Source organism: Patiria miniata, unplaced genomic scaffold (genome assembly GCF_015706575.1).
Source record: "Patiria miniata isolate m_02_andy unplaced genomic scaffold, ASM1570657v1 HiC_scaffold_18, whole genome shotgun sequence".
NCBI lineage: Eukaryota > Metazoa > Echinodermata > Asteroidea > Valvatida > Asterinidae > Patiria > Patiria miniata.
In genome coordinates, this window is record NW_024037056.1 from 3864410 (window position 1) to 3887439 (window position 23030).

At 40.7% G+C, this 23030-nt stretch overlaps 1 protein-coding gene across 4 annotated transcripts in view; it reads left to right on the forward strand.

Annotated features, from left to right (window-relative positions):
• The first annotated feature begins 2618 nt into the window (after positions 1 to 2618).
• Positions 2619 to 23030, forward strand: part of LOC119724272 (glycerophosphodiester phosphodiesterase domain-containing protein 5-like) — a 34132-nt gene continuing 13720 nt past the window's right edge. For 3 of the 4 annotated variants that reach the window (XR_005270633.1, XM_038195248.1, XM_038195250.1), the window contains exons 1-8: positions 2619 to 2971; positions 11653 to 11821; positions 16600 to 16703; positions 17312 to 17405; positions 17648 to 17707; positions 18115 to 18219; positions 18821 to 18914; positions 19866 to 20014. Coding sequence is in view for 3 of the 4 variants with exons in the window: in XM_038195248.1 (XP_038051176.1) it covers positions 11726 to 11821; positions 16600 to 16703; positions 17312 to 17405; positions 17648 to 17707; positions 18115 to 18219; positions 18821 to 18914; positions 19866 to 20014 (702 nt within the window). In the remaining variant the exon portion in view is untranslated. Of the gene's footprint in view, positions 2972 to 11380; positions 11541 to 11652; positions 11822 to 16599; positions 16704 to 17311; positions 17406 to 17647; positions 17708 to 18114; positions 18220 to 18820; positions 18915 to 19865; positions 20015 to 23030 lie in introns of those variants that run through there. The other variant, XM_038195249.1, reaches the window with a different exon arrangement.

A 23030-nucleotide genomic window follows, 5' to 3' on the forward strand; every position in this document is an offset into this window, starting at 1 on the left:
ATGTCATCGGGCGATTGTAAAGGGCGCCCTCATGTGATAGTTATTTGTCACGTAAACTTCCAGCAGAGGGCGGACCCGAGGTGTCTAATAAAGGGGGGGGGGGGGTGTTTTGGACAGGGTTGATATAATAGAAATAAGAGACGGTGAAACCTTAGATAACTCTTTTTTTTATTGTAGTTCCAAAACATCATTGTTGTATTTGTTCACTGTTCTGGCAATCACAAGTTTTGGTTTTGCTTTTGCCTTACTTTTTCACCGATTATTAAAAATGGACCCTTATTGTCAACAATTGTAAATAATTAGTAACATTTGTATCATTTTCAACATCAACTGTTTCACATTACGGGAACTTAGTGACGGCTGAACGATTTGGAGGAGAAAGTTTATGTGAAACCGAAAACACTAAATTACCTTGGACCTAATTAAATTCTATGGACGTAGACGCAAAATAAGAACTTTCAATTTTTGGAAATAGGGGCGTGACCTGAATATCACTTTCAATGGATTAAGAGCAAAAAGTTCAAAGACGCGACGTGCTCAGGTGCTTCCTTAGATGTGACGGTGTTCTGAACAGTCAGGTTAAAAACAAATCTATAAGTTGTCCGCGGTTCAAAATGTCAAACCCTGATTAAGATTGGCCCCCTTTTTTTAATTGCATGCCACTTGTTTTCCTCTTCTGTACTTTGTCCTTCCTTTCCTTCAAGTTTACCTTACTCGGGGAAACATCTGCTTTGAGTTGCCGCTTGGTAATTATTTTGTTTAACCGGGAGAATATTACACATGCGCAGTTTTCTAAGTCTATACACAAACTCCAGCGTGAACTTATACACTCAGATTTTTGGGGGCATGCGCGTTCTTTCAATGTGCAAGCTCAGCACGAGGCAACCTGAGCACGCCAGATTAACGGGACTTTTCTGTGCCATCACTAAATGAAGGACCTCCGCTTGAGTACCCTGCCCAGTAGTCTGGTGCCGGTCTGTCGCTCAGGCCTGACTGACAAGTCTGTAAAACTGAACTCTTCACTTTTTATAGGTATAATTCTCAAGGATCTTCGGTCAAAAAATGGTGATGATGCGTATAACATGATAACGCCAGTTGTTTTCCCTTTCGTTTACTGTACGGTCAAAGAAGATCCGACGAACCACTACAATTAGACTGTGTCTCGCCGGTTGTGGCGTAAATTAATAATTTCAAGTCTAGTACCTGTGGGCGGCCGGTCATGTTGGGCCTCGGGCAATTGCAGCAGGTCAATGGTTATAAATATACCGATTAAAAACAAAATGACATTCCCCCGTAACTATGACTAGTTAGTTTTCCACGAAGTTAAACAAAATAAAGGGATTAAAAATTATGTTCGGAAAAATTACTGTGGCTTTCCTGATTGCCTTTGAAAGGTTTAATTATACAACATTTGCAAACATTAATACCAAAATTACTATGAAATACTTGACTGTAAGTGGATACTATAGTCTCAAGCATCCTGTCAAAATCATGGCATCTGGTATGCTGTCATTTTTAAGAAAAGTAGGATTTTTGTATCAATTTCCAAAAACCTGAAAAAAGTGACCTGTCTTTTTCAAATACTGCTCTTAATTACCCGATGTAGTTAGTCCACAGTTTGTTTGTAATCGGTTACACATCCATCATGAATGGGTGCGGTTCCCGACCCGGCAATAACTCCCCGACATCTATAAACTACTCTGTTTCTTTGAAGTTGGGTAAGGGAACCAGATTACAAAAACAACATTTTGGTTTTTCCAGCATCTATGAACAGAAACCTTTTAAACAGGTCAGTGTAACAATATTTTCCATAAAATACAAACCCCCAAATCCATCCATTTCTGAAAATTACAGCAAAAGCAAAATGTTGGATAGTACCTTTAAGCCAGATACATTTCCACTTTTTAATCAGCTTTTGTTCTCGTTTGACAATCTACACCTCTGTAAACCTGGAACAAATAGAATGCCTCTGTCGTCGCCTTATTCATGACAAAAATTGAAATAAAATTTCAATTTACGAAAGGAGACTTCTCATTATAAGTATGCCTCCAGGCATTTCCCGCGTGCCTGGAGATCAAGTTAAAGTGGGTTATCTTCGGACCAGATATTTTTTTTACTACACCAAGCAGGTAGTTAAATGAAACTATACTATTTCTACCCATACAGAAGATAAAAGCTGGGCCTTTTCATTCTAAAAACGCCCAAAACATAATTCACTGGATCATCATAATCTGTTCGTTTTTGTCAACTTCTATTTTCGGCCCTCGTATTAAATGCTGTGTGTGATTCACGTCATTGTCGTCTGCTTTGGTGGGTTTTTTTTACAGCGTGGACGCAAATCGTGTCATCTTTTGTTAATGAGTCAGATTTTGCTCATCGAATTGCGGAAATTGAAGACTAAACCGAAAAGCCACGGGATCAGCGTTGACTTCGCCTGTTTCTTACGCATTGTCCATAATTGATTTTTCAAGAATGCATTCGTCACATTCCAATAATATCCACAAGAAAAATGAAAGTATCAACATATGCACACTTCAACGCCCTGAGACAAAGACTAAAACTCCCAGCACGCACGTGGCGTATGAACTTTGACCTTCGGAAACAGGAACTTGGAAAAATTTTACGAAAGTCGAACGGCTGGAAGCACTCAAGTTTTACTTCCGCATTGGAACCACAGCTACAGTCGAAACTTTCAGTTAGTGTGCACACTGGAGCCGTGCAGACCACGTCGCGTAATCACTGAGGACTCGGCCTTTATGACTAATTCTTCTTTTCTAGCGTTTTGGCGGCCTTTTTGTCGAACGCACGTTGACTTTTTGGAAGCAGACGTTACCGTACTACCCGCCAAAACCTTGATGCATGCTAGTTGCTACTGCGCTGGATGGATTGTTTTTCGAAACTAAGTTAACTCGCTTCAGCTGTTCAGCATAGGACTTCTAGATACTTGAATTGGCCATTGACCTGTCCTTTGGTGAGTCAAAATATCGAGTATTAACCTTATTAATGTGGTTTTGTTTTCCAAAGTTCACAAAGTTAAGATGTGTACATACAGCGTTCCGTGGCGTGGCGCCATTGCATTTGTTCAGTACAGTACCATACAACTACAACTATGGTGAGTTCAACATGTCATTTGCAATTTCTGCGTGCCACAGCCAAGGCCGTACGTAAGGAGTCACCCGAGCCCCAAACAGCCTCCAGCTATATCTGCTTACACATAGCACAGCAGCACAACTAAGCCGTTTTCAGCAGTACTGTCGCTTCCCAAATCTTGTTATTTTCTTAACACAGTAGTGAAAGAGCACAAGTGTCGCCTTAAATTTTGCGAGCATGGGTCGAGCATTTTGGCGGGTCATGGTTGAATTTATTGGCCGGTGTTTGCTGCTGCGGAACGGTCGCATAAATTGTCAAATGTTGTAGGCCCACGAGTAGACATAGGCCTATTCCTGGAAAATATCTGTTTTGTTTCGCAGGTCATGCTGGTTACCTGACTCACTTCGAAACCAATATATGCAGCACCATTATAGCTTACGTTATGGTGTAGAAACGAGAATTTCAAAATAGAAAGCATTAATGTTTGTTTTGTTCTGTTTGATTTTCTCACCCAGAATGATCTGGGTCCATTTTATTGGCGTTATACTGAACATAGAAACGTGCTTATCACATAACATTTCAATGACAATAAAAATATTACCAGCCAATAATAATATGCGATGTTAGTTGCTGGTATAAGTAACTGGTTCTCGGCTTCATTATTGCTAAGCATTATGTTGCTATATAAGCGATTAATTATTTGCTGCTTAAGCCGTTTCGTGAAAATGGCGAGTTATTTACCACAAGTTTGCATAAAACCTTTCACTGTATTACATGACTGTGAAGAGTTATTTTCACTCGGAAAAACATTCCTCTATTCCTTGTCGCGTGCAGGATGCCATATAATTGTCTTTGTTATTTCGATTGTTGTGAACATGTTTTGAATAACCTAGAGAGATATAACCAGAATAACACAGAAGTGCTCAACACTGACTGCTGTGGTCGATTACAATTGCAACAAACCTCAAAGGGCAGTTTAAGAAAAAAAAGGAAATATCTGATATTCACTTCAGAACACGTGCACCCTATTTAGTATCAATACCTCCAAATTTGACAGATCGCCATTAATGGTGTCAAAGATAAGGCCCGGGAGAGGCTTCATGTTCAGCGTGTTGTTGTCTTCGACCCGATACACGAGGGAGTGATTTCCTCCACGTTATGCGGTGCACGCCCGCAGAGGAAGCTGACATTTCGACCAGGCCTTTCAGTCTGTGACATGTGTTTTGTCTGCTTTCCTCCATAATAAAATAACTTGGGTTATCATTGGTCAGACCATTGTTAACGGTTAATGGGGTAGGATAAGACCTTATTCATAAGGAAGCCATTTTCGATCGTGTTCCCTGAATCTATTTTATATTAAAGTGTTAAATGAAATATGGTGCCAGACTATTTTATGATTGGAGTGCGTTCCAAGCCTCACTTTTTTTTTTCTTTTTTTTTAATGTGGCTTAAAACATTAAGGTATGTTTAATCACATCAGATTTTATATTATTCATCAGAGCCGACTGGTATTAATTTGTACTGAACTTTCGTTTCCTTGCTTTCATTTCTATTTGCAAGTTCCAAAAATGAAGAGTTTATACCTCGCTTTCAGTTTAACATGTCCTTTTCAGTGGCTTTTCATTCATCCCATGTTCTGAGGAATCTTAGAGACACGCTAACAATTCTATCGCGATGGCCCCCTTCAATGGAGAAAGCATTGTGTTATAGCTATTGTTCAGATTCTTCGTCACGGGGCGGTTGCTTTGTACAATAGCATGCAGAACGGTGTCTCCATTAAAGGGGGCCTCGTGTATTTACATCTGTGTCGTATTCGTCTGATCGGACATGTTGTTTCCGGATTTTGCAATGTTACGGTGGCCCAGAGTGGACAATCACAAAACTAAGAACTGACGATACGTCCTTATTGTGAGAAATTCTGCTCATAAACCCCACAGAAAAATCTTTAGGCCTATAGGTTCTAGTGTGTATAGGTTGGCTAAAAGTAAAGAATTGTTGTGTTCACGAACATGCACCTAGCCACGACGTGACTTTAACTTTACGCAAACCCTAAGGAATTCAGTGTTTGATGCACAAGCGGACTTTGTTTGAGATATCTGTATGTGAAACATGTCTGCTGTTTCCTCAGGAAATATTAAAACTTGTGCATAGATTTCCTCCGGAGAATTCGATGTCAAGTTTGTCGTGACATCATGATCGCAAGAGGGCGGGGCATATTACAGCCCCTAATGAAACAATATTGCACTGATAAGTGGGGGGAAAAACTGGCGTAGAGTTAATATTATATTATTCATATCCGCTTGATAATGTGTTAAAGGTGTTGTTTTTATGTAATCGAATCAAACAAAGTCCCTCGGAAAGTGCGCCCTCCCTTCCCAGGAGGCCGAGTAATTTTCATTCTGCCATTTTGTGTCTGCGCGCATTTTCATTTTTATTTGGTCATTTCCGTCGCTTTTATTTGTTACCGAGTGCGATTAATTTGTGTTTGTCCTTGGTTCCTCCCCTTTCACTCATAGATTCCGTATGGATTGATTTCCATATTACGCCCTCGCCGAGTTTGCATTGGAATTGACGGTTCATCTGCCAAGAACCAATTGATCTTAATTTAAAACATCTAACCCACGCATTTTATACTTGCTATGATTTTGATTGGCGTGATGAGACTTTTGGTCAAAAATCTCCCAAATATGGAATCACACTTCCTCTTTTATGTTTGGGATGAGTTGAATTATTGGGTTTTTTTCATTTTTAATTTTAAGCCCTTCTCATTTCCTATCAACTCTGTGCATAGCTGAGAGCGCTATACACTTTTGGTTGCGCATGCGCTCTAGCTCTGCAGATCCGCCATATTGGAACAAACAATAAGCTTGTAAAACCATGGAGAAATAAGACGCATTCTCCGTGGCAAAACAAAGATTTTCGCGTCGTCCATATAATATTTGACAACACTCTAAGAGTCTACGTATATAGGCCTAATATTCGGGCCCATAAACCCATAAATACAGTACATTTTGTTTTATATCTCTTACATTTCTCCAGACCAGTGTTTTTAAAAATGAGTTTTGTGTGTCCAAACTCAGTTCTATCATTGCAGTGTTTTGATTCCCATTGCTTCGATGCGCAAACATCGACAAAAGAGAAGGTCAGTTGGAAGTTCCAATCAGACACTACTGTCGAATAAACTAATTAACGAATTATAACTACGGAATGGACCTCGAATACTCTGGGGGAACGACCTTACGATTCATAAAGGAAGTTATTAATTACCCAGTCGGTTGGTAAAAACAAGCGACGTCAGACAGCTGTATAGATGGGTGAAATTGGGTCCTGAAAAGTGTATTTTTCCATTTCAATCTGAGAGCATTAAGGGAGATTTTCACTTGCTGCATGTGAACCAATGGGACTCGGTGCAGTTTACTTTCAAGCATCCCAAACTGCGTATCATCCGGTACTTTTGGCGTCACAAATCTGTTACAAGAGTTGAAATCTTCTCAGAATCTAGATTGTTTTTCATCTTCCCGTGCATGTACTTGAGTAATTAAAAAGTACGTGAACGTCAGTAATGATTTTTTTGGTTAGTCTCTGGAGAGCGCGCTTAATCAAGTGACCTTGTTGGTTTCCACGGTGATGACCTACTTCTGTCAAGCTGCCAGAGAGGGGGACCTTCCTGCTACCGTCTCCGGGGTGGGCTTCTGCCCTGGGGGCTTTTTGATTTACCCCATGTCACCCCGCCCTCTCTTGGCGATGACTGGATATCTCTGGGGGATCGGCCGCGCGAGCAGCCTGGAAGGCAAAATCTCAACCATTTGAGAGCGCCGCCAGCCATTTGCGGAACAGTTTTCCGCTTCCCTGATTCGATTAGGACCAATTAATTTTAAAGGGTAGCTCCTCGAGTGAGAGAACAATGGTGCCGCAAAATGCGAAGCTGTCTACATGCTTTTGGGGTTTGTGGTTGGGAACTTGGGATCAGTGTGTACGTCATTTGTAGATTGGAAACTTTTGGAGTACAGACGGTGCAGCTTCTTTAGGCAGTGAGATTACATAAAAGTCACTTTCCTGTTTTATTATTAGTACGGCAGGTAGGTGATGGGATTGTGCCTTTGATGATGCAAGCATGGCATTTGGCACACAGTCAGAGTATGTTTTAAGAAATATATTTGGCTATAGGTCATCGCAGATTTGTCCTTTGAAAAAACTAGAGGTAGAATAACAAGCAATGACAGCCATTCTATTTTTTTTTCAAAGGACAAATCTGCGATGGCGCTATATCCAAATATCTTTCTTAAGACAGACATTCTCTGACTGTGTGCCAAATTCCATGCTTGTATCATCAAAGGCACAATTCCCCCAAATATCTCCCCTATCTGCCCCACTAGTTTTGCCTGGAAAAATTTTACTTTGCTGTAATTCAAGACTCTCTGCGTTTTATATTTAGATCTTGACGCCTTCAGGACATTTGTGAGAAGGTTGGCGAAATCACCGGAGGATTTCTTTTATATAGACATTTTTGATCCAACTATTTATTGCTCATCTTCAGACCGATTAATAAAGACGATTTATGAACGAGCGGGACTAGACATTAGAGAGTTGTTGCCCGTTGGTCAGTCTGAGTGAAGTAGTAGGGCAACAGAATGGCAATTCGTTAGGCCCGAGGAGAGACAAACGGACACAGGGTAACTACCCATGTCCACTGGGTCATTATGATTTCCCTGCTTGTTTCTCTCAAACCTGGGATTCAAGGAGATCCTGACCAGGGTTTGACTGACCGTGCCTGCGGACATTGCACCTGTTAGTTTGAACATGGAGGAATAACCGTCCATGGTTTGAGCAAAGACTGTAAGAAATCCTTGTAACCATTTAAATGTTGAATGTACGGTCATCCCCGCCTTTTACCAATAGAGGCCAGAGTGTTCATTTTGTGTTTCTCGTCTATGGTTTCTCATTTGAGGGTTGAATATCTGAGTGTGCGAATGTTAAGACCTGTTCCAGTAAAAATCTTCTTTTAAATTGTACCAAGACCTAACATTGTCACTTAACCCTCCTATGCAAACATACATTCTGTGCAAAGTTCTCCTTTCATCAGTCAAAATCAATCAAGTGACTGTTTTCATCAGTTAATAGCTCCCAGCCTACAGGAGTGACTGGATGACATGTGACTGTTTATGTAGCTTGATAGAGTTGTACTTTGACTGCATTATGTAGGTGATTGATAAGCCAGCTGTGCCTATATACTTCTTGCCTGCTTTTGTCTGTTGACTGAATTTGACTAGCCACGTTGCTTGCTAGAAATATGATCTGATAGCGTGTGTAAAAGGCATGGCATGGAAGAGGATTGATTTTTTTGACTGTCTGTGACAGTTCAAACACATCTCTAATTCTATTTTTGTGAATGGTGTATAGGCCTACAACAAAAATGTTCAACAGAGTACAATGTCGCATGTTTACAACAAAGATGCTCCTGACGCGAGATTCCGAAACAGTCCCAACAATTTCGTGATGTGATGTTGCTCTCTCGTCGATTGTTTTTGAAGGTTAATTTGGGCTTGTCTTGGTTTCTTTATACAATGAACGAAGCTTTCAACTCTCAAGATGAATCGTCTGAGGAAAAAAATAAATCATCAACTCCCCCCACAAGGAAAATAATCTTCACACCTCGTAGTACTTGAGGAAACTCCCTGACGATATACATGTACTGATGACTCGTGCGCCCAACGGGCCTCTTCCCCGTCTTGTTTCTCTCATTTGCCACCTGAGCCATTGCCCCCCCCCCCCACCCAGCCGTTTCGATGGCTAAAAGGTAGACCGTTCAAAGATTTGTTGTTTTACCTTTTGTATACGAGTTTCAACTTCCTCAAGTGACCGGATTGTGGAGAGTTGTCTACTAGGGCTGTGACATCCTTCAAAACTTTTGGCAATCGCAAATCAGTTTTAACATTGAACTTGATGTCAACTTGTAATGTTGCAGTTCCCGGAAGGAAACTCGTGAGTTAACTTAATCAGAATAACACTCAAGAAAACAAGGTGTTTTTTTTATCCATGTGAACTTATAAAGAGTTTCGGATTATGTTGTACGGAAGCCTGTAAAGGATGTATCATGTAATTACTGATCCTGCCATTAGAAATATCCCAGACATCCTCTTGGAAATTAAATACGTAAAACACTTGTAACAAATGTAAAAAAAAAAAAAGGCATGGAAGCCACATGCAATTGGAGTGGTCTGGCAACGCGCATCCAACCAGTGATTAAATTATGGGATGGGAGGGAAGGTTGGATTACTCACAGGCAGTCATGTACAGGCTGTGAGCGCGAGGAATATCTGACTAATTAGTCCGGATATCCGCGGAATTAGCCAATAAATCCATTTACATTTCACTCAATTGGGGGAGATGTCGGAGCAACTTACGGCGGGCTGAGAGCTGGACGCGCTGGTGTAAGGCCTATCCGTGTTACTTTGCACAGTTTGCCGAATCTTTTAGATAGGGGGAAACTGGAATCACTGTCCAAACATTTCAGAAGAATCGTGGAACCCTGTGGAAGGAGGATAATATACCTCATTCTTAGGGAAGCCATTTTTGATCGTGTTCCCCAATCTGTTTTATGAATTATAAATTGTTTAATGGGAGGGTGCCAGACGATTATATGCTTGGAATGCATTCCATGCCTCCTTTCATTTTTCTTGTGAATGAGGCTTAAAACATTAGCGTATATGTTTAATCACAAAAGTTACATTATTTATCAGAAAGTAAAGTAAGTTAAAGTAAAGGGGACGAACCTGTGTTAACAGGAACGGAGTGCCCATCTCTCTTTCATTAGCAATTGCCCCAGACTCATATGCTGCTGTGGGGGGATCGCCACACCTCCTCCACAGCGAGTCTGTTACCTTCCCAGCATTGAATAATGCCGGTACCCATTTAACACCTGGGTTGATTTATCAGAGCAGACTGGCATGGTAGGCCTATTACTTTGAAGTTTGTTATGAACTTTTATTTCATTGCTTTCATTTCTACTCGCAAGTTTCAAAAACAAGAGTTTACCTCGCTGTCAGTTCAATATGGCCGTCTCGTGAATAAGGTCTCTTGTAACAACGTTAAATCTGTAAGTAAAAAGAACCAACATTTACGACATCTGCGTCAGCCAAAATGTTACGAAATGAACGAAAACCATGCCGAATGTATGAAACTCAATGAACGCGCGCCATAGGTTTAGTAAAACAAAAATGACCCCAAGTTCGCAGTTGCACGCGCAGTGATCTAACCAGTCTCATTACAAATGTCAAATCACTAGCTCAACACGCAAGCTGGACTGAAAATGGACATTTATTTATGACACAATTTGAATTTAGTTTGACATAAGTCGAATTAATGTCTGTCCATTTCTGTCCGACATGGCTTTCCATATAATCATGTAACACCGGAGACCGGGCAGAAATGTTCCCTATAAAAAAATTATATAATGCTGATTCACTATATAATGGACTATAGGAGTGGACGTAGAGTGGAAGGATAATCAGGACTGACAGTCTCGTCTGTCAACGCCGCGTTTGGCGATCAGAACCAATCGCGAACGGACGGGCAATGGTTCAGTGACCATGCGGGACATGAAGTTACAAAATTCAAGTTTGCTTTTTCATGCTTCCTTTGGATCTGGCAGACTGAGTTGAAACACAATTAAAGGTGTGGCACTTTTTGGCATACATGTACCGATATCCCCGTAGTGTATCCGGGTTTTTTTTATATAAAAGATTAGTCAAAACTTTGAAAAGACTTGACAGACCACATACACAGTGGCGGTATGAAGTGGCAAAATTTGCCGATCTTATTCTATCTTAAAATAATTTGTCAAAATTGAAGGTGTGGCGCTTTTGCTGTTCCAAGATACCCGAAGTGTATCAGTTTTTATAAATTAAAAGATTAGTCGAAACTTTGAAAAAACTTAAAAGACCACAATGGCGGTATGAAGTGGCAAAACATCTCTTGTATGCCAGAAGAAGCTACCGATCTTATCCTAGATCTTAAACTACTTTGTCCCCCGTGCTCAAATTGATCCCTTGCGTAACCAATTTTGCGTCCATCATCTCCATCGATTCTTATCGTCTCTGTATTTCCATACCAATTAATCCACAAATCGGTTTCGACTGGGATACACGTTTTAGTCAACAGCAACATGCCCCTGACCGGTCACAAAGCTCCTGCGCGATGACCTCATGATGACCTCATCTTTTCCCCTGAGCGGATAAACCACCAACCTGCTCCCTTTCTTGAGATATGACTGTACAGGTCTCAGTATTGGATCAGAAGACGCGGCAACCTGTTGAACAAGTGGCAAACTTTTCTCTTAAACTAATTACAGGGTTTAAGGAACTTCCGTCTTTAATAAGGCGATTATTTTATTCCAAGACCTTCCTAGGAAGACAGAAGATGTGCTAGGCCGTTTACTCATAACATCAGGGGTATGACTTAACCTGAATACCCATTGTATTCTTTGCTAGATATGTCTGATTTCGACATCAAATTCCAAAATGTGATTTGGTACTAATGCACTGTACCCTTTTCCCATGACAGGAAGCTCTTGTACCAGCAGCGGGTCTGCGTCGTCTGAGCCTGCCGTGTAGATACTCCTCCTCCAGGCGGCAAGATGACGGCTTTCTGTGGTTGTTGTGCGTCTTTGGTAACTGGATGTTACGGGTGCCATGGCAGGCACGATGTCGAAAAGAGAGAAGCCACCAAACTCGTAAGCTGAATATTTTCAGATCTTTTTTTTTGTAAAAGGAGTAAAGGAGTGTATGTTCATACTATGGGTTAGTGCATGCACGGTTTACAGAGGAAAAGATCAAAGAAAATGTTACGATTCGTGTTACATCGAGCTGGCCAGTCAAGAAATCAGTTGCGCCGTATAGAATCTCTTCCAAGATCATAGGACGGACTTCTGGATACAAAACTTGAAATGAAGTGCTAAATGTACAGTACACCCCAATCTTGGAATGAGCACGAAAGTTTTTGAAATGGAAATCAAGAGAACGCATAAATTGTGTATTATATGAGGCATTTAACTTCAAAGTATCTTGATGTATGAAAAAAATCATAGCGCGGAATCTTTGATGAAGGAGAGTTGCTTACAAAATGAAATAAAACAGAACCAAAACTTTTAAAATTAAATCTTCCGCAGAGATTCGTTCGTGAATGATTTATACACAGCCTGATCCTGATAACACAATTGAAAATGAAAGCCAGGGCACAGAGTTTTAATATTTATGGTTTTGACCATCGCTTGACATGAAGCACACTTGTACTGTTCCAGCAGGGTTCCGTGCATGTACTTGTTATTGTGTTGATGTAAAAACTATAAGCGAAAGCAGGAAATTAGCTTAAGCTCATAGGGGCGGTTGGAAAGCCATGGCATTGAAGTGGTAGCCCGGGTTTATGTTTCACACTCAATTATTCTGATGTTTAGTCGTTGTTACATTACTTACATGCACTTATGGTTTGTTAAAGTGAAGATGATCATAGAAGCATACTGCAAGATATGGAGATAATTTGGATGTTTGCGTGAGCTTACTCGACGCTTAAAAGTCTCTTCCTGGCTCGTTAATGTTAAACTGATGTTTAGGTCACTGTTGTTTCGGTGAACAAACGACCCATGCACGTATAAATGTATTTTGAAACAGTGATTCTATGATTAATGGTCAATTTTCACAGATATCTCGGTTATATTGGAGATATTTCTAGAAGGGTTTGTACACAGGCTCGATGCTCCAAGATCGAGCTAACTGTTTGTATAGGGGGCCTAATTCATCAGTCACATTATTGTGTCTGTATCCCCTCGATGCACGCTCTGTTGAGGGCGATACATTTGATTTCTCCTAAAACCAAAAATGACCTTGTTGTTGGTTGGCCTGCCTCATTACAAAAATGGTATGTACTATACACAACTACCTCTCTAACCAGGAACTGTTCATGCTTCGATCGCTAGAGGGCCATCTATACGCTATTAAAGCATACAGAAAAGTTTGTAGGAACTTGATTTTCATGTCCACCTATACAGTGCCAAAGGCAATGCCACCGTCACAAATACGTATCTGCTTTCACGCTGTAAGCATCCGCACCTTATCACAACTCTCCTGCCCCTATCCTTGTAACATAATCCCTTTTATAACTTGGAATTTCCCTTTGTCCTCAGACTTCTTAACGAGCACCTAACAAATTTCCGTCCCGTGTTGTTCTTCTTAATGAATTCTATCAACTCGTCTGGGCTCTTTTAGCTGTCATGTAGTTGCATTTACGACCGGACCGGCAACTTGTCCAGAATATTGCTTATAATAAGGCCCGTGCTTCTCTTGGCAGTTGCTTCCTGTGCAGTGCTGTCACAATTCACCCATTAGATGTATGCAGAGACGTTTGAAAAATCAACCGCTTGAGGGCGCGCTAGGTCAAATCCGGTTTAGTCATGCATCTTGTAACCTGACGCCATTTTAGATCCACATTCGTGAGTGCGGCCAACGTTTATAAACTGGTATCGACAAATTTAACACACGGACAATCTTGACGAATTTTGGACCTGAGATGTCATTTATACTGTGAAATATATATAAAAATACACCTGATTTTGGTCATTGTTACAAGGTTGGAAAATATAGGCTATACAGATAACTAAGTTTTGTCAACGCTATTCTCACGCAGAGCATAACATTTGCTAAGCCAAATCACATTCATTGCTGTGGACAGATTTCCCGTGCGACTGTTTTGGCATCACATGATCACAAGCATCAATCGGATTGCCTTTGGTTATTTTTACGGCCTCTCTACGCGCAATATATCTGTTTTACTTGCGTTTAAACTCCCTGTAGCTAAACTCCTGCATTGAAAAGATCTTTGAGCGATATTTTCTTTGTAGTGTCCGTTGTTTCTTGCAGTGAAAAGAAAGGACAGTTTAGTGTCCTCAATTCTGAATTATCACGTTATAAAGAAGAAAAGTTTTACTTTAGCAAAGTTGACCTTCACTGTCTTCGCAAATTATTTTTTAGCCCATCGACACATAGAGGCTTCAAAAACCACAAGTTCACACCAAATATGTGTCATGTTTTCAAGGACCTAGAGGAAACGTTATCAAAATGTCGTATCAATGACAGCCTGACTCATGTTGGGATCTGATACGTTCTGTCATCGTCGACACTCGAAAAAAGTTGTTACTGAAACATGGCCATGTCCCTGGAGCCTTTGATTCTTCAGGATTCCTTCTGCACACTGTGATGTGTACGTAATTATACGATAACCTTATTATGTTTAGATATCACAGAAGGTGTGTGTACTCTGCGGCAGCTTTTTAATATGGGGCGTCGGATGCGAGTCATTTCACTTTTGAAACAAATCCAAAATATCAGTGACGCACATTGCGGGTGAATGTTATTAGAAAAACTAAATGCATATTTTTAGCAGCTCAACCAATCATCATCTATTTCCGTTAGTCCGTACGTTAGTTAGTTAGTTAGTTCGTTAGTGAGTAATACATTGTCTTTTGCTCCTACACATTTTGATCAATTTCAACCAAACTTTGTCAAAAGTATCATTAGCCCAGCCCCAACATGTCGCATGACCAAACTGGGGTCAAAGGTAATCATGGGGTCAAGGTCAAAATAACGTCAACTTTCAACAGTAGCGCTGTCAACATGTTTGCCTTGGTCAAACATTAAAAATGTCCACAGTGACATCTTTGTCTGACCTACAGCTACGGGGTCAAAGGTAAAAAAAAGGTGAACACAAATTTGACCTGCAGCTTCCGAGATATCCGATCGTATTTAGTTTGTTCAAACTCGCAATTGCTGTAAGACAGTATCAAGTTTTACCGCCTGAACAAACTTTACGTATACATACCGTGGCAACAAAACATAACTTGCATTTTCCTGAGAGGGGACTTAATTGGGTTGGCAGCAATTGACCGATTCATTATAGGCCCCTCCCACTGCGCGCGTGATCAACAACACGTGTGCCTCTCCAATGCCACACTATTTGTTACAGACAAGCGCGTCATATGCGCGTGCACGCATGTCGGACATTTTGTGCACGCACGTCGGACATTAATCACGGCTGTGATTGGTCAAAACAGTATTGGGCGGGGCTTAATTAGTGGATCGGTCTATTATGATACAAATGTCGTACCTTTTGTTAATATCTCGTGTCTGATCACCCCGTTGCTTATTTTCATTTACACATTAATTTATAACCTTCTCACACGCGTGAGAAGGCTCGATATTGTTGTGTGATGAGTTCTAATGTACGTCAAACACCAGCTTAGGCGTATCACATTGGTATAATGTTCGAAAGTCTGTATACTGTAGACATGAAGTAACTCGAGTGATTACGATCTTCCGGCCACGGTGCTCTGCAGATGTTCGTGGGTTTTTTTCATGCACGAAGTAAACCCACTCTTCAATTGTGAGGTCGTTGTAGCAATTTCCTCTCCGGATCAGACGCGCTGAGGTCGGCGCGTCTCGTGGGAGTTTGGTACCCAGGCAAAACTCTTGCCACTGCCTTGGGCTGATAAGAAACAAGAAAGACACCCCGTCTTGTATACTGAAGCTTGAGGATGCCAAAATTTGAAAGTCGAAGTCGATCATGAATCCGTAGATCTACTGATTGTGTATCGTAACGCTATTGTGACTGCACAGACGTAAAGTACACGTCGTCTTCTGTTTTCATTAACTTTAGAAAGTTTTGCGTTTGTCAAAATATTCGACTTGCAAGTCTGGATAGATGCTGAGTTTAGTTTTGACACCAATAACTATCATCGAATGATGTGAATTAGTCTAATTAAACAATTTCTCGGAATTTATGAGCTTTGACCTTTTAATCGAATTAAAAGCTAAGTCATTAGCATCAACTGTCTAGCATGAAGATTGCTACATCTGCAGTAAAAAGAGCCATGGCATTATGACAAACACGGGAAAAGCATGTTTTAGGGGTATGGGATTGGTGGTCATGTTTTATAAACCGCTGGAAAAGAATTTCAGCAAATCATGGTTTTGCTTTGAACACCGGGGCACTTTATTTCTATAGCGATTCCCAAGGGTAACGATCGAACACTTTGGTGACAGATTGGCTCTGTAGCCAGTCTCAAGACGTGAAACTCGATCCCCTAGACGCTTAAGAAGGACTTCCTTCCCAAATTTAATTCAGGAAACCTCAAAGAACCTTAGCAGTCCAACAGTCTGAATTTCATGTTTTTTGTTTCCTCTTATGGAGAAATGTTCACCGTGTTTCTACATCGTGAACAAGCTGATACTGTTGTCCGTGACGGAAGTTGTTCAGGCGTAACGGAATTTTTAAGGATCTATGTTATCTATACGTCACCACTGGTCAATATTATAATATTCCATGAGTCAGGAGAATATTTCTATTAAGACGTCTATCAGTGCATGTGTTTGGAAAGGAACAGGAAATACCCCCTTATGGTTATTCCCGTTATTAATTTTATTTTTTTACCTTTTCGTTCTCGGGGGTATGTTTCCTCTGCAGACGGAGCGGCTGTGGTTCATCTTCGTTCTGCTGGTGTCGTTCACGTCACTGGCCAACATGTTCTTCTGGCTGTCCGCGGTCAACGACTCGGCTGACTTCAACAGGTGAGGGAAACGCCGGTGACCTGGGCTCTATCACCGGTGTACTGCTCTGTCCCTGATACGGTGCCCCCCTTCCGACCCCATTGCTGCCAAAGCTGGTCAATATCGTCCAGACTGAGACGCAAGTGCCGGAAAAGCATGGCATAACAACTAAATTAGGTCAACCTGATGCTCACTTTTTACTAATTTTCCACAGTTTCATTCAGCAAAGTTGAGATTTTCTCTTTCCGAATTTGAGTCCTCGATTTAAATTTTAACATGACATTTTCTGCAAACTTTTTAACCACAATCATGACGCAAAGCATAACACTGCCGGCACGTGTCCAACTTTTGGAAGAGACCATTTTGTAATTATTTCTGGTATCGTGACTGAACAAAATGTTTTCAAAAAAGGGAGTCTGTATACAATATGTTTCTGTTTGGAAACCTCCATGTTTAAAAGCCTTGAATTGTGTGACAACATAACGTGTGTGATTTTTCTAATGTACAAAGTATAATACATGTATCAGAAGTAACACTCAGCCTAAGACAAAGACTAAGCGTTTTCTTGTCAGAACTGGATCCATCTTCAGAAAATGAAACACGACGTGTTATTTCCGCTTTCAAACCAGAGACCTTGCAGAGATGACGGGCCTGTGGTGGCGCTATTACATCTTCTTCATGGCTCTGTCATGCGCCCTCTGCGGCTATGCTGCTCTGCTCTTGGTGAGTCCGTGATTATATCTTTTCCTGATTTTGGAATCTTGAGGGCGCCAGTCATGCCTTGGGGACAGCGTTCCACTGTCTACTGGGCTTTGTCTGAGCATCCGTATTTAGGTTTTGTTCCATTTACTAGTAATCAACGTAATACAAAAAAAATGATAAACAACACCGTAAAAATGTTTTATTCGAAGATAAAAATCAGATTGTAAAAAAGGTGTGTCTTATTTTTGTGTTTTTATTTGCAGATCTTCGCATTTTTACACATTGCTATTGGACAACAGTTACAACTGCACGGAGTACACAAGGTATACAATTCTTTATATTCAAAAAGTTTATTAAAACAATGTAGTAACTTTACATCAATCTAAAACTAAAAAAGTTGTAATAAATCCATTTATAATACAGCTATCGGTTCGTGAAGATATATTATACTTCAAAAAGCTAGGATTTGCGTATGTTTCTTTTAGCATGCAACAGCACCCTCATTCGGTAAAAAAGTGACCTTTTACTAAAGGAAGTTTCCAAAGCCCGGCTTCGTCTCCGTCTCTGGCTCCATTCACGCAGTTTGGCAACGGGCTGGAGCCGGATACGGAGCCGAGTCCGGGGTTCGGAAAAACGGCCTATATAGGTACGTCCCCGTTTACCGGCTGTAGAACAGATTAAGCGCCCTCTGTATGTGGACACTATCGTGTTTTATATTCTATCTACACAGATTGGAATCATACTGGATCTGACCTTGTCCATTGCTCTGCTTGTGTTTCCGTGTACGGTCCTCGGGTCCAGCTCACTGTGGCATTTCGTACCCCAGGTTTTACAGGTGCGTGTGTGAACGTGACGCCACTTCACCCATTCCCATTCCCCATGGGTGAACGCAACGCCTACGGGCAAGCATGTCATGACTGCATGGTATACCTAGGCGAATTTCCTTCAATGAAATCAGTAGCAACTGAGGGAGTGTGTTAAACGAAATCATTGATGAACTTTTAAAATTGAAAGATGTAATTTATGATCCAATTAATATGTTAACACAATAATGATGAACCAATTGGTGCCTAACAATTCGTGAAATAGACAACCATGCACAGTCTCCAGACCTGACGAGGGACAGAGCATTCTGCCCGAAACGTTGAGTTTACCCATGATTCTTTGCAGAGCCTCACGAAACTCACTAATAGAGATGTATCATGGTGCAACTGTAAACTTACTCGTATTGCTCACTTCATGCAAATCTCTAATTTAATTATGGCCTCCTACCATGCAAATTCTCACCACATCCTTTGTTTGTTTAGTGTAGGCCTAAATCTAATCATGTAAACTTTTCAATCACTCGCATTGATTGTGTGATTTGAAAGCCCGATGAAGCAATGTGATTGGTTCTTGACATACTGTTTGTTGTTGTTTGGTTTATGAATTCGTAGTTTGCTGGACCTTTTCTGCACTTGGTTGGTGTGATCATCATGACGGGGCTAAGCTGGTTTGTGGCCGGAGGAATGGGAACCCTTCAACGCAAAGGTGAATGGTACTCTTAAAAATATCCCGAAATTGTTATTAATACTGTACACCTCTTCAGCAAATCCATAACAATAACAGTAGATCACTGGAGAATTCGGGTGATTCACACTACAATGCGCCACCAAGAGTTTGACACGGAGAGTCCATTTTTTCCACAGCATTGTGGGAGATGGTCGACAAATTCACAGCGCAGGACATTTAAAATTGTTTGTTTTTGGGGTCAGTAAATTTGTAAGCATAATTTCCAGAATCTGTTTACCCTTTTCTTTTTAAGGGGTATGTTTAAGGCGGCAGAACGATATGCCCCGATTTATAACAAATTAGCTCAAATTGTCTGCTGACACTCATTCTTTGTCATGTTTTGTCGACCGTGAACTTGAAAAATGGACTCTGCACGGCAAAGTCTTGGTTGCGCACTGCATTGTGAATCGCCCGAATTGGGTTTGTCCACTGCGAGGCGTCTACCGTACTGTGACCCGCAGGGCTTGATCGCACTGTTAAAAGCTGTAGTGCTGTATTGATTTACACTATATTATTTATGCATTACAAACTAATACTAGTTGAAAAGTCCTTTTTATATTGAGTGGTCACTGGCACTGAGGTAAATGGAGAATGAACTTCACTGTGGGTTAAGGGAACAATATCCTGACAACCTGTTTTTGGAGGACATAATTAATTACCTTTGCTTTAATAGTTGAAGTAGAGCAAACATGACCAAGAGACCGACTGCAATGATTATACCGCTTGTTGCTCGGTCTTATTTCTAAATTAATCAAGCGAATATCTTATAGTACTATGACAATACAGCCCGTGCATTTTCTTCTACAAATTCAAAACATTGAAAGCATTAGTTTGAAAACAAAATTATCGTCATAATACTTTACATAATTTTAGTGCTAAAACAATAACTGCCTTTATCTCTTTGTTATTTTATTCCTGTCTCCTGCCTAGGGCTCCCAGTCCGTGACGTAGCCCTGTGGTACTTCCTAGCTCTTCTTGCTCTCTACATTTCACCCGTGTTTATCCGCTCCCCTTGCCTGCTGAAGTACGAGGAGCTACCGCCTAAGCCTTTGGTCTTTGCCTACAGGGGTGCTGAACAGGTGCGTGGTTGGGGGTATAGAAATTACGTAACACCTGTCAGATAAACAAATATCTGCTACTGAAAAAAGTATTTATAGGACAATAGCATATTTGGAGTTAATGATAACAAAAATAATCATTATTATACCCTTGAGGTTGTTGTTACATGTACGATTCTTCTTATTACTATTGTAAAATAACTACTGCAGAAAACATATATATTTATTGGAGAATGGTTGTATATATTTGGGAGTTAATGATGACAAAAATAATCATTTTACCCTGGAGGTTGCTGTCGGGTGTAAAATTCTTAGTATTACTTCATTTATTATTAGTGCAGAAAAAAAATATTTTTATAGGACAAATGTTGTATAGTTTGGAGTTAATGATGACAAAAATACTTTTGCCTTTGAGGTTGCTCTCAGATGTACAATATCCACTACAGAATTATGTATTTAAAAAACAATAATGTCGAATGTTGGCGCTAATGATGACAAAAATAGTTACACCCTTGAGTGTAAGGCAATCGTTAGGCAAGAATCCTGTAGGTCTGCTACGGTTATGAAAGGCTAGTAAGCGGTTTCTTATGCAATTTGTTGGTTTTAGAGAGACAAACGAGACTAGGTTTCGCCTAGTCCAGATGGTCCCACTATAGGCTCAGTGTATGACATTACACGAAACGTTTGGCAGATGGGTTGGCATGTTGGTCAGCATACCAACTGCCGACCCTCTTGGGCAAACCCCAATTATAGGTGGTTGATTTTAGCTGATTTGCCAACAATGAGGTAACGTCTTATCAATACTGGGAAACTAACATTGCCCAGCGGTGTTTTACCATACTTGTCTGTATATTGTATTTAGACTCAGTGACTCAGTCAGGTAGTCAGTCAGTGAGGTCAGTCATTCCGGTCCAGCAAATCTATGTGGAGAAACTTTAGGATTTCTAAACAAGCGTAATATTCACACACTTACCAGGGGCAAATCCTGGCTTGGATCAAGAGGGGGATTTGGCTGTGGGAGGCTTCATTGACCTCGTAACGAAATTGACCATATTACATTGTTGTTTTCTCAGTGATAAATGGTGATTGTGTCCTTGGGCAAGACACTTTACAACACTTGTTTCTCCCCGATGGCATTATTATGCAAATCTAAGTGGAGAAACCTTAGGATTTCAAAACAAGGTTTGTTTTCGTAATCAGGCAACCAAGGGCTGATAGGAACCAATGTGCGGGGCCCATTTTTGTTTCATGACTCTACTTACCACAGAATTCTGAGCTAACGATCACCATATTCTGGATTTACAGCTTTAGCAAAAATATTCCTTGCTAAAAAAAACCGTAAGCACAGAAATCCTTACTGAAGTTAGATGGTAGCCCGTAAGAAACGGTAACCTACACTTAGGTTTTTGTTCACTAGCGGGTATTTGTTTGCTGATGGTAAGCTGCGATTTGATTTATGTTTCTAAATAGCGTAATATTCACATGCTTACCAGGGGCGAGTCCTGGCTTGGCTTAAGAGGGGGATTTAGCTGTCGGGGGGGGGGGGGGTGGATTCAGCAAGCATTTTTATTTTTATTTAATGATATTCCTTTTTCCCCGGCCCCAGGGGAAGGGGGGTTTCCACCCCAACCCCCTAGATCAGCTACTGTTTACCCCTCGAAAATTAACCAGATCGGCTTGCCGGGACTAGCATAAGTTAGATGTTTTTGCTAATTAAATGGAATAAAAAGTCTGCAAAACAACAACAGGATTTAGTATGAAGGCCCTTTTTGACGTAAATGACACCGTGTGTTCCCCTCTCGCAGTCATGAAATTTGAAACCTCTTTAAGCAGAAACTCGTTACCGTGTCTTTCCCCCAATAATGGATGAATTCTTGACAAACAACCCGTAATGAGGTTTGGTGCCGGTGGCTTATTGATTGGTTGTCCGTGATGCGTACTATATGCTACGCTAATACCAATAGCTGTCTGCTGATAATTGGATCTCGAGTGTGGTGTATGTCCTCGTTCACATTTTGTCGTTAACATGGTTCAGATTTTTTTCAGGATGTTTCCTGATTGCGTTTTTTTTCGTCAGGAGTTTTCCTGATTTCAAGATGTGTGGATAAGAATCTGTATTGAAATCTGGATTGCTTGAATAATACCGTAAAGGTGTTTTTATCTATAAGAAAGTTGATATGGAACTAAGGAAGAAATTTCTTTTAGTGTAATTTGATTTAATTTGATTTAATTTAGTTGTTTAATTTAATTCATTTTTGTGTGCATCTTTTAGTCAGGAGAGCCCTCGACAGAGACTTTGTCTCTTTTGGGCGATCCTTCGGGAGCTGTTAGGTTCTTGTTGTTCTCTGTTGTTGTCCTTTACCTTTTTCGTCTTGGTTTTACTGTCTATTCCGAGAGATAAAGGAAATGTAAAATGTAAAAGTAAAGAAGTGGGTATCGTAAGGGTTGCCTTTAGCCGAAATACGAATGTATACCATGGGTCCTCTGTGAGCCTCTAACACTCTGCCGATTATTCCGTGGAGTTTTCGTTTTGTCCCAATTTCACCCTTGCATTAATCTTAACGGATGGGCATTTTTTTGTCCACTGGATATACCCAAAGTTCAGCCAATGTCGATATTTCAAGAGAGAATCGAGGGAGTCAGGGAGGGCTTCCTAGCGGCATCTTTTCTCCCCCCCCCCCCTCCCCCCCCCTCCCAAAAAAAGTGGCAACTTTTCCCAGACCCGTGTTTGTATTGAGTGTAAATTGGCGTCTAGCCTGGTACACCCCGCTGTTCCATCTTTTGACAACCAGTATTTGTTATACCTAAAGTTTGTTGGAACCTTTGTCGTAGATATTAGTTACTCAAAGCAATCTTTTGTTTTAGCGAGAGAGCTGTGTGGACCCATAGGCGAACTGGACAATTTGACCAAATACTAAAAAAAAAAAGAGGTTTGGCAAATGTTTTGGTATATTTCAAACCCGTCTTACCGGAAATAACCAACAATGATGTATTAACTTTATTCCAACGTTGGGCTAAATAAAGTTGCCAACCATTT